Genomic DNA, 13130 nt, shown 5'->3' on the forward strand with positions numbered 1-13130 from the left:
TGCTTCTGCTCATCCTCCAGAGGGTCTGACTGCAGGCTGGTCTTTCCAAAGCACCTACGTGATTCAGCAGCTTGCACAGTGTGGCCTAGTGGATGGGCACAGGACTAGCACTGAGCATACCTAGGCTAGTTCAGACTCTGCCCCCGCGACCGCTGGGCGACCTTGGGCAAGTCACTGCCCTGCTAGGTGGCTCAGTTTCCCAATTTGCAAAATGGGGTTAATGATCCTGCCCTCCTCCTGCAACGCACTTTGGGATCGGCTGGTGGGACGTGCTGTGTAAGAGCCAGGAGGTTTAGTATTATTATTAAGTTACATAGACCCCTTTGAAAATCTCAGCCTGAGTGTCGCTCTGCAAGACCCCAGTACAAAGCAAATTGGCTGCAAAATGATCATCCCAGCGGAATATTAGGGTTAGGGTATGTCCATCTCCAGCTCAAGACATGAGGGCCTGATTCGCATTATACTAGTGCCCCTTTTCAATGCCATGACAGCACAAAGGGGCCCTCAAGCAGGGAATGCCCACTAGCATTCCCAAGTGACGGCCACCAGGCACTGATGAGACAATACTCCAAAGCCATTTTGGTTAGAATAACTATCATTACTATGGACAGGTAAGAACCTGGACAAACGGCCTTAAGATGTAACTGCTAAACAGCACCACTTCTGGGGAGCAAAGGAAGCCCTTCACCCCACACTCAGAGTACACGGCCCATAGCACCCGAGAGGACCTCACTGCTGATCAGAAAACTCAGCTCAGTGTACAGGACCAATAAGCTTTGGCCGAATTCTTACCAAAGTGATTATTACTCAGTTAGGCTTAGCCCAGCTCTTTCAGCATTTAGCTACTAGGAAAAACACCAGACCATCCAAAGGCCTTAGTCTCATACTGGTCCTTTCAGGAAACCTTTCTGATGTGTGAGCAATCCTCAAGGATAACATTTGTATTATTTGCCATGTAACCACGTGACTGTTCTCCAGTATAAGGAAAGGCCAAATTGCACTTGTAATTCAAAGGACCCACAGCCTTAATGTTGTAAAGAAGCACTCTAATGATGCCCGATGGGCACAGGGCATGCAAGTGCGGCCCAAAGGTTGTTGATGGCCTTCCTATGAACCTCATCAGTATATGACAGGTTTTTGCCTGTGGCCAGCAACGATGTGATCAAGATGAGGGACGTCTGTGTGTTCGTTATGCTGCCTGAGCCTCCGCTGACACACTTTACATTTCAAATACTATTTCCATTGAGTTCTAGTAGGAACACAAGAGCGTGTGGCGTTTGAGAGCTCCATTAGCACATATATATTGTTTTGTTCTATTTCTTCGGCACACAGGAGGTCTTCTGAGGTCTACAGACCCCCTTGCTCCAACGTTGATTAATTGGTAACGAATGCTTTGCAGAGGACGGTATTTACTTATTTATTTAAATGAGCCCTCTGTAGCCAAAGCAGCAATTGTGATTTCTAAAACTGATGAAGAGTGCACCAGTAATTGTGCATGTGTGATAAACAAACACAAAAGTTGTGCTGACTGATGCACACGGGTGTCTGGAACAATGAGGAAGATAAATTGTGTTCACTGTGTTTTAGGGAGGAAACAAAGATACGTCACAAAATTACTTAGCACAGGGACAGTTGATAAGAAAAGCTGACCCACAAGCTAATTGAATCATGCAAATAATCATTTAGCTGCCAAATCAACACCTATGGGCACAAGCAGCTGACTGAAAAGTAAATGTGATAGTCAACTATTTTACAGAGTTTGCATCTGCACTGCACCAATTTAGGATGAATCGTTGTGCTAGTTATACCTTCTTTTGCCTAGATACACTAATTGAAATAGTAAGGTAGTTCTATTTATCAGAGATCATTTGGCGCAAGTGGTTAATGTTAATTTGATTTCCTGTGAGTCAATTTCCTTTGGATATAGTAAATAGGCTATTACCTGTTATTGACCTTTACTTTATTAACAATTTTTTTTGGAAAGACTATATATATATATTAAAAAAACCTGCTCATTTTAAGTCTTTATTATAAAGAAAAATATTTTTATAATCAAATTGCAGTTGTTAGCAGAGGTTATATTTTAAAAATTAATGCTAAATAAAGACCATCATTGAGAGTAAATAAGATGTTGCTTTTTAAAGTTAGTCTAAAAGATTTCCCCTTTCATGATCCTCGACGTGAACTGCCTGTTCCAGAACAGAGCAGCGTAGGAATAAAGCCTAGAGATGAAATGGTAAGTCTCTGGTTATGAAATCTTGGACTACAAAGATGTGGCTATCTATCAGGATGTACTCTACCTAGAATTTCAACTGTCTTTCAGGCAAGAGTGCACCACTAGCTCTTTGTATTTAAGAAATGCTGAACTCCTGTTTTATGAACACTCCTTCGTACATCTCTGACTTTATCTTTGCTGGCTGACTCAAACTGAGCAGGAAGAAATTACATCAACATTTGATCATGAAAGCAAAAAGTTTATTCATGTTTGAAACTACATATAACTACCACGAGGAAGACTTTTCAATCCAGGGTGTAATCCAGTTAGAAAGTAACACGAAACGTTTTAATACATTAGAATCACTGCCACAAATTATTTTCATGACTCAATCAGTTTCAGAATCGCATACAATACAAAAGAGAGAAAGAAAGGGCCCCCTGTTATACAGGGCGAAATATACAGTACTGAATACTGAAATCTGTATGCATTACAATTAGTTGTTGTTTTTTGCGTGGATTAGTAACAAGATGAAGAACATTCAAAATGTTTCTCAGTATTTACAACAGTTTTACTGTTTTGTGTTAAACCTAAGACCCAATGTTTCCACTTTAGCTTTTTAAAAGTTGCAAATGCAACCCTGATTTTTTTTTTAAAAGATTACAATGTACATTACATTTCATGAGGGGAAACAAAGGGTTAATTACAAGATGCAAAAAGATAAGAAAGAGACAAACTACAGCGTGAGTATTGTTCAGAGGTAGTAAGTGAGCACTCTAAGCTACAGAACATGTTGAAATTCTATTGGTTTGTATGAGTTCGCATGAGGTAATAAAGCTGTGTTTTGATTGGTGAGATGTATAAATACTCTTTTGCTACACTATATACAACACTCCATACAATGGTGCCTTCCTTGTTTTTGTTGTTGTTACCAAGAGGACGTAGCAAGTCTTGGCAAATCCGTGTGCAGCACCTAGCTCATACTGTAAAACCCCAGATCTTGGCTTCCACAAAAATAAGCAGCAAGTATCTTCATCTCTTAGAACAATGTATGTCCATTATTGAAATACAGAGAGTAGATGCTGGTGCTCCCAGTTTCCAATCTAATTTATAAAACAATAGATCACAACAAAAATGTGACGAATAAGGATTCTTAAACACAACCATTGTTAACTGAAATAACTGAACAGCTCTTTTTATTCCAACTCTATAAGAGATATGAAAAGATTAAACACAATCAAAGTTTGTAATTCATTTAGACTTTCCATGGAAATATGCAAGAAGTTAAATTTAGGTGGGTGTGTCTTTGTGTCGGCCCTTCCTTTTGAGGTTAAGCATAGACTTTTACCCTTAAGGCCAAGTAATTGGCAACTGTTAGACCATCATTGTTAAAACAGCTGATAATAAATTATGATAAAATAGTTACAGGGCTATAAACAATGCTAAATCTTGGCCTAATTGGATAAAGTGCTTTTTAACATTGTGTGTTTTAAGTATAAATACAAATGATTATGATACCTTTAAAAAACAGATTTACCAAGTTTTCTAATAAGACAAGGTTTTACAGTAAAGCTGTAGGTGGTTGGCTACAAAAAAAATTCCTTTCTTTTTCTCCTGTTACTCTGAATGCGCTAATCAAGGCATCTCAGCTCAGGGAAAAAGTGTTGCTAGGAGATTAGTTAGAGGTATCAGAGTGCACACTTCCCGGCCCTTCTGTAGGGGAAGTCACAGAAGATGGAGTAGTTGCGTCCTGCCAGCCTCCATTAGCCTGAAAAGGGAAAAACAATTCAATTGATACAATTATGCATATTAATTACATCACACCATAGACAATAATAGCCTGGCGAAGCTGATGGCCTGTTTCTTAAACTCCCTTTGGCTGCAGGATTTGGGAAAGCAGAGAAACAGAAAGGCACACAACAAGAGATATTAAACAACGCACCCTGTAGAGGAAAGGAGATATTTTAAGCAAAGAGCAAGTTAGGAATTAGGAGCCTTTTATCGAGGTGATGTGGTAAGGACAACGTTAGGATTTCTGTAAAAATCATTCATGCTTTAATGGAAGACATCAGAGGAGATTTCCCTGATAGTTGAAACTAAAGCTTCTCCCCCATTTTGGGCCTGAAAAAACTATAGCTGCCCAGGAAATGGACGTTTGATCGTCATTTCAGTTCCAAACGTTCCAAATTCCTTTTCATGCATGTCAGAGCCGTTTACTACCCAAATTCTACGGGGGTAAATTCAGGCCTGAATTTCCTTCCAAATATGATCTCCCAGAGTAAAAATATACGAACAGGAGGGGGAAACACTCTCTCCAGATCCGTTTTCCAATTATCTATAAACGCAGTCCCTTTTTCGGATGTTGCTCCATGTCTCCACATGCCCCTGGCCCTCAGCGCATTAGACCTGCATCAGCAATAACAGTACTCAGAAACAAATTTGCCTTATGTCTTGGCCTATAGAGGCAATTGCTGAAATCAATGTCTGATCAAATTTCTGCTGTGGCAGACAGCTTGTCGCTACATATTTTTATGTCAGTCAAGAAGAGGGAGGCGCAGGCCTCGTGAGCTGGGGAACGCTGAGTGGAAGTGACGGGGCAGGCCGGCTTGGCACAGCAAGAGTGAGGCGTGCAGCCTCTCAGTGCTTGCGGCGCAGAGTAGCCTTTGCAGGAATTCTTCCCCAAACAAAGTGCCATCAACGAAGGAAAGGTTAGCGTATGCTAATTTATTGATGACGTGGTTCATTACCAAAACAATCAGCCAGCACTCGCTAGTCACTTAGCTAGAACCTATGCCTTTAGCCGGTCAATAATATACGCTCTGAAATGTTGACACACAAAAACGCAGTCGAGGTTGATGAATTTCACCTAGTGCTCTCTTTGCCAGCCCAGGTAATGTGAAATCTGCAGGTTTTTCACTCCGTTTCTAATAACCAGTCCTTGAGAATTCCCTACCATTCAGCGTAGTGCTGGATTTTACATATAAAGCTCTTCCATCATCCACAAAAAAAGAAAATGTTTTATGGTTCAAACGAGGAGAGAGAGAACAATAAAGAATTATCCCCTATGCCAATGAACAACAACAAAGAGAAAACCTCTCATAATGACAAACTCAAGGGTTGGGGTGTTTTCGTAAAAAATATGGAAATACTAACTTGCAATCATATTTGAGCTCAAACCCTAACACATGATTTAAAATACTTCAACAGCTCAGCTATGGATTCTGAATGTGCAAAATGTTGTTCTGAATGCAGAGGTACCATAGCTGCCTTATTTATTTATTTTTTTAAAGATACGAAAATCTACTTAGAGAAAGAAAAACTCTTGTGCAGATACGAGTCTAAAGATATTCCATCTGAAGTAAACATCATTCCTCTTTTATCCAAATTTATAAACAACAAATGTACAATATTTTTACTCAGCTTGGCAGCTGGAGAAGAGGTTGTCAGCAAGCATTCTTTTTTTCAAATAAATTAATCCTTACTCTGGTGGTTTGAGATTATGCACTGTATTATACAACAGCGCCTTATCAGGCCTCATCAGCGAAGATGGAATTCATGTCTGTAAAATGCTGCAGGCAATCACAGTTTCATATTTTATCATGTTGATAAGGATATCGCAAATTCTCTGAAGCATTTCAAAACACTTAAATGAAAAAGGAGAAATGCAACTAAAAGGCTTTTTATATGGTTTGTTGTGGGTTATTATGAGTTATTTATAAACCCAAAAAGAAAAATTTGACATTTCAAATGTAAAAGATTTGAGTATTTAATGGTACTTTTTTCCCTTTACAATTGAATGTCTTCAATCACATTTTAAATCATTAATATTTACTCTTACAGCAAGCGGAAACCCTAAAAAAGGGGGAAATCTCCAATTCTCACCCTAGCTGCAGTATTTCACATTTTGTTTCTCCATTTCCTCAAACTCTATTCTTTTCTGCAGGCTCTCTGATATTGCTCACCAGCCCATAGGCTAATCTACAGTTATTCCCAACAATGGGTAGTGTTAAGTGAGGTGGTGAGTATGGGACGGGGAGAGAAGCTGTCTTCCAATCGAATTAGCTCCCTGGTATTTTAACGTCTTTGAGGGCGACGGAAAATGCCAGCCTCCTCTTAAGATCGTTTTTTTAAATTTCATTTAAAAAATCTAAACAAATAAATAACAATGAAGCCAGGGTGAATGAAGCATGTTGGAAATGCAAAGATGAAATGATTTCCAGTGGAGTCTCCACTGAGATGGGGAGGTTCCTCTTGAGTTGTCTTTATCCATGCATCTGTCTGGGTGGGGTAGGAGGTATCTGCCTTTTTTTATAGGCACAGTGTGCCAATCACAGGGTCCAATCTAGAGAGGTGCTGAGCACCCTCAGTTCCCACGGATTTCAGTGGGCGTTTAGGGCACTCAGCACCTCCCAGGATCAGGTCCATAGTCTCTAGATTTACCATCATCTGCTCACTACTTTTAACTTGTATCTCATCTACAAAATACAAAATTGCAAACTGTCTATGCTCCTCAGAATCTTCTCTCACCTCACTAAGACAAGTAGCTATACAAAGGGCTGTTTGCCCCCACCCCACCTCAAATACGCAGTATAAAAAAGCTATTGCAAGAGTAATTAATGCGTGTATTAATGACTGCATTTACCTGACACCGTGCCTATGGCTCTCCAAACTACTGTTCCCAAGGGTACTCACATTTAAATTGTGTGGACTATACAGTGCACCTCCTCCCAAGGCATCACTGTACCCTCCCGTCTGATTGATAACATGACGCAGGGTATCCACCTTTAAGTAAGAGGAAACAAAATTCATCATTCCACATCCATTAAAACATCATCACTTACAATAGGCAACATTTTGAATGATGTGCGCCAAAAGGGTTTAGCATCTTCTACGAAAGACAAATTTATCCATCAAGAATGACTGGCAGAATTTCAACAAATCCTTGCATGTTAAAACCCATACATCTTTGTTTCTCACACCAGCCAAACAACAACCTTCTCATAGCAATGCATCCGGTAAGTCCATCTTAAGTGCCTGCAGCAAACTGGTGTATATATCTATACATATGTATGTGTCTGCACGTATGTAAGTATATGTATAGACATATATACTGTGAATAAAATATGGAGTTAGCTCTGTCTGAATGGATTGGAACCGCACTTGAGAATGAAACATTCTTTAATAGCTCAGTTAGATATGTTCTGACATTTTTTTTTTTAAAAAGGCCTTTATCCCAAAAATGAAACAAATACGTGTTTAAAAAAAAAGGCAAATTGATAGAATTTACAGATCTATGAAAGTCAGATGCACCCAGTCCCACTCCATGAGCTCAAGCCAGAGCCGAATGCATTCACAAAGCTTAAAGTTTCAATCAGAAAAAAATCACTCTTTCCTTTATTTGTTATATTCAATGCTAGGATAATAATAGGCCACATTTAGGAATATGCAGCCTCAATTCTGCAGTGAGGCACAGAACATTTACTAGAGCCAGAGTAAGGTGGAATTTTTAGCCCAAACCCTACCCTGCTAGAAAGGCCCTAGTTTGGGGCATTTCTCCTACCTGTGATTGCACATTGGCTCCGACTTGGGACCCCTGGTAAGAATCCCCATTCAGACTCTGCATGTTCATGAACATGTCCCCAGAATTTGGGAGGTTAAAAGAACCAGAAGAACCTGGAAAGGAAAGAGTTAAGTAGCTGAATAACAGAGAGCTACAAATATATAACCCCAAAGCCCTCAAGGCAGGGGAAGATGAAGAAGAAAAGGAAACAAGGAGGAAAGGTAGTGCATAACAGAGAATAAGTTTCATGACCTAAAACAAAGGCAAATTACCAGTGACACAGAGCTAGACTGTGAGCCACATGGCTAAGGATACAGTACTGGTTGGCAGCCATTGCACCTGTGAGAAGCACTTTGGATGGAGATTCCTAGGCACAAACCGAATCAAGCAGCAAGATCAAGGCCTCTTCTGACACTCTGTGCCCATGAGCTCCTTTTTAAACACCATTGCTACCACTCCGTTCCCTCACATTAACTGTCATGGTAGACGATTGCCCTAGGAGGTACAGAAAAGCAGCACAACCCGAAGTCTAGCTCTCCATGTGGAAGAGCAACTCACTGTACAGTAGGATGTATTTAAAACAGAGTGCTTTTCTCTGGTGGAATTCTTTACCATTAGGTGCTACTGCTAAATTCTCTGAGAAAAAAACTTATTCTGAGTGTGTGTTTAATGTCTCCTTGGGAAGAAAATGGCTGGTAATTGCCTATTAAGTTGATTTTTTGCTATCAAAGTAAGAAAATCTCCCCCCCCCCCCCCCCCCCGCACTTACTTTCTTTCCACAGAGAATATTTCCATAGTACATTTTTAAAACATTCTCTACAGTTAACTTACAGCAAAACTTTAGCTGTAAATAAGAATCAGAGACATCACTACTTTGGTGGAGACCTTTGCTGTCTGGTCCCAACAGAACTCCTTCCCCTTATGGGCTCCTAGCTCAGTGCTTATCTCTACAACCATAGTTCTCAACTAGGGCTACGCATACCCCTGGGGGCACGCAGAGGTCTTGCAGGGGGTACATCAACTCATCTAGAGATTTGCCTAGTTTTACAACAGGCTACATAAAAAGCACTAGTGAAGTCAGAACAAACTACAATTTCATACAGACACTGACTTGTTTGTTCTGCCCTATGTACTATACACTGAAATGTAAGTACAAAAGTTATAGTCTAATTTATTTATTTTATTATTATATGGTAAAAATGAGAAAGTCAGCAATTTTTCAGTAACAGTGTGGCTGGGACACTATTGTATTTTAATGTCTGATTTTGTAAGCAAGTAGTTTTTAAGTGAGGTGAAACTTGGGGGGTATGCAAGACAAATCAGAGCCCTGAAAGGGGTACAGTCGTCTGGAGAGGTTGAGAACAACTGCTCTACAATATGCAGACAACACATTAGTAAGAAATTTCTAAAAGACTGTAAATGAACAGGTGACAATGGAACCCTAAACCAAACGTCTACCTCAGATATATGTTTTATATACACTATTAATTCATTTCAAGCAGCCCAGCATTTAAAGTCCAATTAGTGTACAGCAGAATGTAAATATTCCCCTCTACACCATTTCATTCGTCACTCAACATTTCAAGCCTTCAACACTGTGTTGAACAGCCATGGAGCTCTGCCTGACTTCTTCTTTAACTGGGGGAGAAAACACTGCGGAAACAGCTACGGGACAAGGAAACTGCCAAGAAGCTGACACTGGCCGTGACTTCTCAAAAGTGCTCAGCATTAGCCTGACTCCATTCCCACTGAAGTCAACTGGCATTCTACCATTGACGTTAATGGGGTGGTTAAACCAACACCCGACATTTCTTAGAAATCCCACTCTACACTCTTACATGATGCCACGGCTAAGTCTGGACATTCTGAACCAAACCAAATTCACTGCAAATCCTTCCCACTTGGCTTTTCAGGATGTTTTCATTTACTGGGCTGGGTGAATGAAAAGGCTCCTGGTACGTACCAGAGTTTGGTGTGGTGGGGGAGTTTGTCTGGTTATTCTGGACAGCTGCTGCCACGGCATGTGCTGCAGTCACAGCTGTTTTTGCAGCATAAAGATTGGCTTCTTCCTGAAACTTCCCTATATTCTTCTTGTACCTGATTCTCTTATTGCCAAACCAGTTGGATACCTATTGGTTGGGAGGAGAAAAAGGGAAAAATAGTCAAGCCTCTAATAGCGTTCAGCAGGAAGAGGTGTGATCGCTTCCAAATGTCAAGTTTGGGTCCATCAAAAATACACAATCCCCAGCCTTCAATCGAATATCCGCTAGGTACTCAGACTAACTAAGCAATAATCAAGGATCAGTTGAGTATTATTATAGATATGAGCATGACATGGTTCAGTTTGTCTCTTGGCAAAACTAATACACAAGGGGTTACTCTTATGACAACGTGCATCTTGGAGTTTGCTGTGCAGTTAGCATGGTTTTGCCTACTGTTAACAACAAGGCATTTGTCAAGCAAATGAACACTAGAACCACTGAAGGGAGGTAAAGGTAACATTTGATTAAGTGAAAGACAGAGAGAGCTGGAAACGAATGCAATTGTTCTTTATTTTTGGGCTGGAACAACCTTGGCAGCCCTACAGTTGGAGTCGTGTTTGGTCTGCTGAAAATGAAAGGAACAATATAAATCAATAATGGATGAAAAGTTGCTTTGTCATCTCCCTTTGAAGATACTGCATGGATGCCAAGATGGCTGATAAGGCTCTAACTATTAACCCATGCAAAGGTCATGGCTGGAGCAGCTTAAACAAAGCCATTGAGAAATCATACAAACATTTCTAATTTCAGCCTTTAGAATAAAGTTCTTAATTAATAATCACAGTTCATTACATATGCGGTGCCATCAAGAAAATGCCTTGTTCCATGAACAAAGCTATTTGCACTGTATTCATGCCGACACCCTGCAATGTAATTCTAAAAGGAAACGGGTCTCTAACAATGGAAATCTGCAGTTTACAAGATTGTATGGCAGTAGCTGACGTGAACACTGCCATGTTCACTTAGAACATTCAACTTCTGGACTTCACCCCCTTGTACTCATCGGGCTCGCTGCATGTCCTTTGTTTAGTTATGAAAGGATTAGTGCAACTTCATAGTCACAGATAAACAACAGTTATCACTGTCTGATGATTTTAAAACATATTCAAAAACTAAATTTCTCAGATGATCATTACTTTATGACACTAGTGCCTAGAGGTCTGGAACAAAATCAGGGCCCCATTGTCCTGCACTTAGAGACAGCCCCTGCCCCAAGAGCTTATGCTCCAAACAGACAAGACAGGCAAAGGGTGCGAGTATTTATTACTATTGCCCCCATTGTACAGATGGGAATGAGGCACAGAGAAATTTTCCCCCCAGGTCACTCTGGCAGTCTGTGGCCAGCAGGGAATTGAATTAGGGTCTCTTGAAACCTAGTCTGCTACCTTAAGCACAAGCCCAAACTCCCGCCCTTCCCTTGGAGGGAAAGCCAGACTAGCAATAACAAGTAGAAATTTCACTCCTGGTCTTTGTCCACATCTAAGCCCCATCAGTAGTGACTGCAAGTCTGACTGCTATTTGGAGGCCTATGCACAACAGAAAGATACTCAAAATCCAACCAGCTGAATTCACAGTCATCAGCACTCTCGTAAAGGAAGATATTCCCTGGGTAGGGAACAAGAATTTTTGTCCTATTAACGATGACTTTCAGAAAACAACAGTTACCGATAAACAGAAATCTACCAATTTTCCATTTTTGGCCAAGGCTGAGTCTGTTTTAGAAGAAGGTCTTTTCAGAGCAAACCCTGTAAGGACGGGGATGGAGTTACGTGACAAACACAGGGCCTCGTGGGTCACAAAGGCTGGTTTGGTGGTCTCTGCTGTGTCCCTAGATGCATGCCTTCTCCTGCCTGCCTTTCCATGAATCATACGGACTGCAGTCAGGTCTGTTTTTTATTTCCATTCACTTGCTAGGGGCCCACGGTCCAACAGAGTCCAACACCCACTGAAATCAACGTGAGTCTTTTAACTGACATCAATGGATCTTGGAGCGGTGCCTTAAACTTCTAACTCCTGTTTCCATGATACCAGATATGGAGTCATGACCATCAGCTGATGCTGCGCTTGGTTTTGTTTGTTTGTTTTTAAATAACCATGTGGAACATCCCTTGACACAAAGGAAATAGCACCCTTCTGTACAGACACAGGAACCCTGCACAGCTCCTTCCCTTTCATAAAAAGAAACAGAAATCACCAGGAATTGTACTTCTGCCTTCCACGCTGTAGGATATGGATACAAGTGACTATAGCTCTCAAATGCTATTCCATTTAAAAGGACAACACATGGAACAAGCAGAACACAGCTGTATCGTATAGCTTGATAAGGCAACCTGGTTATAGGGAGGAGATTTTAAAAATGCCAAAATTATATACCATACAGCGGGAATTTAAGATAATTAATGAAAAGCCTCCAGCTTTAAATGTAATAAGGAAAGTGTGCCTTATACTTTCTTTTCCCTGGACAATACTCCATTGTATTCTATATATTGCACTTAATATTACCTTGTCAGTCAGGGAAGCAATAATACATTAATGAAACCCAGCAAATAATTATTGTAGACAATCAGATTACAGCTTTATTAACGGTTTCATAATTGAGGAATCTCTGTACATCAACGATATTGTCCGAGGATGTGTAAGAACCCTCTGTTTATGCCCACCTCTGGACCAATCAAACAACAGCCATCACTAATAAAGGTTTATTTAATTCTCACAGTAAAATTTTAATATCACCAGCAGCCTGGGGAAGCCTCAGCGAGTGGATTTGCTTGACATCAGATCGTTTCCATTCTGCTAGTCCCAATACTTCTTAATCTTTAATATCAAGGCAATTAAAATTAATGGCCACTCATCCAAAGCCACTGTGGGCAGTGTTTCCTTGACATCAATTGTTTGATGGGATTACCTAGAGGTTAAACTAACAAGCAAGGTTTAATTGGAAGCAATGAAAGGAGCAGTGATCATACGTTATGTTTAACCTGCATACCACATCTAAATGAATATCTAAAAAAATGTTAAACTATTTCTCAAATTAAAATCTGCGCTCAACACTTGGGTTAGGGTTTCACCGGTCACCTCCAGAAAAGTCTGTTTCTGACACTAAAATCAGAATTCATGTATATATCTCGCCAAGCCCACCCACGGATTGTTTTAGAAAATCCTTCATCAAATAGATTTGCAGTTGAGCTGTAGTGGAGTCAGGTGCTTGCAGTCTAGAGACGCTAATAAACCAAGGTCTTGGCCACACATGGACAAACTGACATGTGGACAGAACAAGGGAGGGTCCAGGGGGGTGAGCAAGTGAATACGAGTA

The 13130-nt window shown here is 40.5% G+C and overlaps 1 protein-coding gene across 5 annotated transcripts in view; it reads right to left on the reverse strand.

Annotated features, from left to right (window-relative positions):
- Positions 1-2459: 2459 nt before the first annotated feature.
- PBX3 (PBX homeobox 3) overlaps positions 2460-13130 on the reverse strand; it is a 155517-nt gene continuing 144846 nt past the window's right edge. For 4 of the 5 annotated variants that reach the window (XM_054007425.1, XM_054007422.1, XM_054007421.1 and 1 more), the window contains exons 6-9: positions 9739-9904; positions 7776-7888; positions 6908-6997; positions 2460-3983 (exon numbers count right to left, since the gene is read on the reverse strand). In XM_054007425.1, coding sequence (XP_053863400.1) covers positions 3891-3983; positions 6908-6997; positions 7776-7888; positions 9739-9904 — 462 coding nt within the window. In that variant the 3' untranslated portion in view covers positions 2460-3890. The remainder of the gene's footprint in view (positions 3984-6907; positions 6998-7775; positions 7889-9738; positions 9905-13130) is intronic. The other variant, XM_054007424.1, reaches the window with a different exon arrangement.

Source organism: Malaclemys terrapin, chromosome 17 (assembly GCF_027887155.1).
Source record: "Malaclemys terrapin pileata isolate rMalTer1 chromosome 17, rMalTer1.hap1, whole genome shotgun sequence".
Lineage (NCBI taxonomy): Eukaryota > Metazoa > Chordata > Testudines > Emydidae > Malaclemys > Malaclemys terrapin.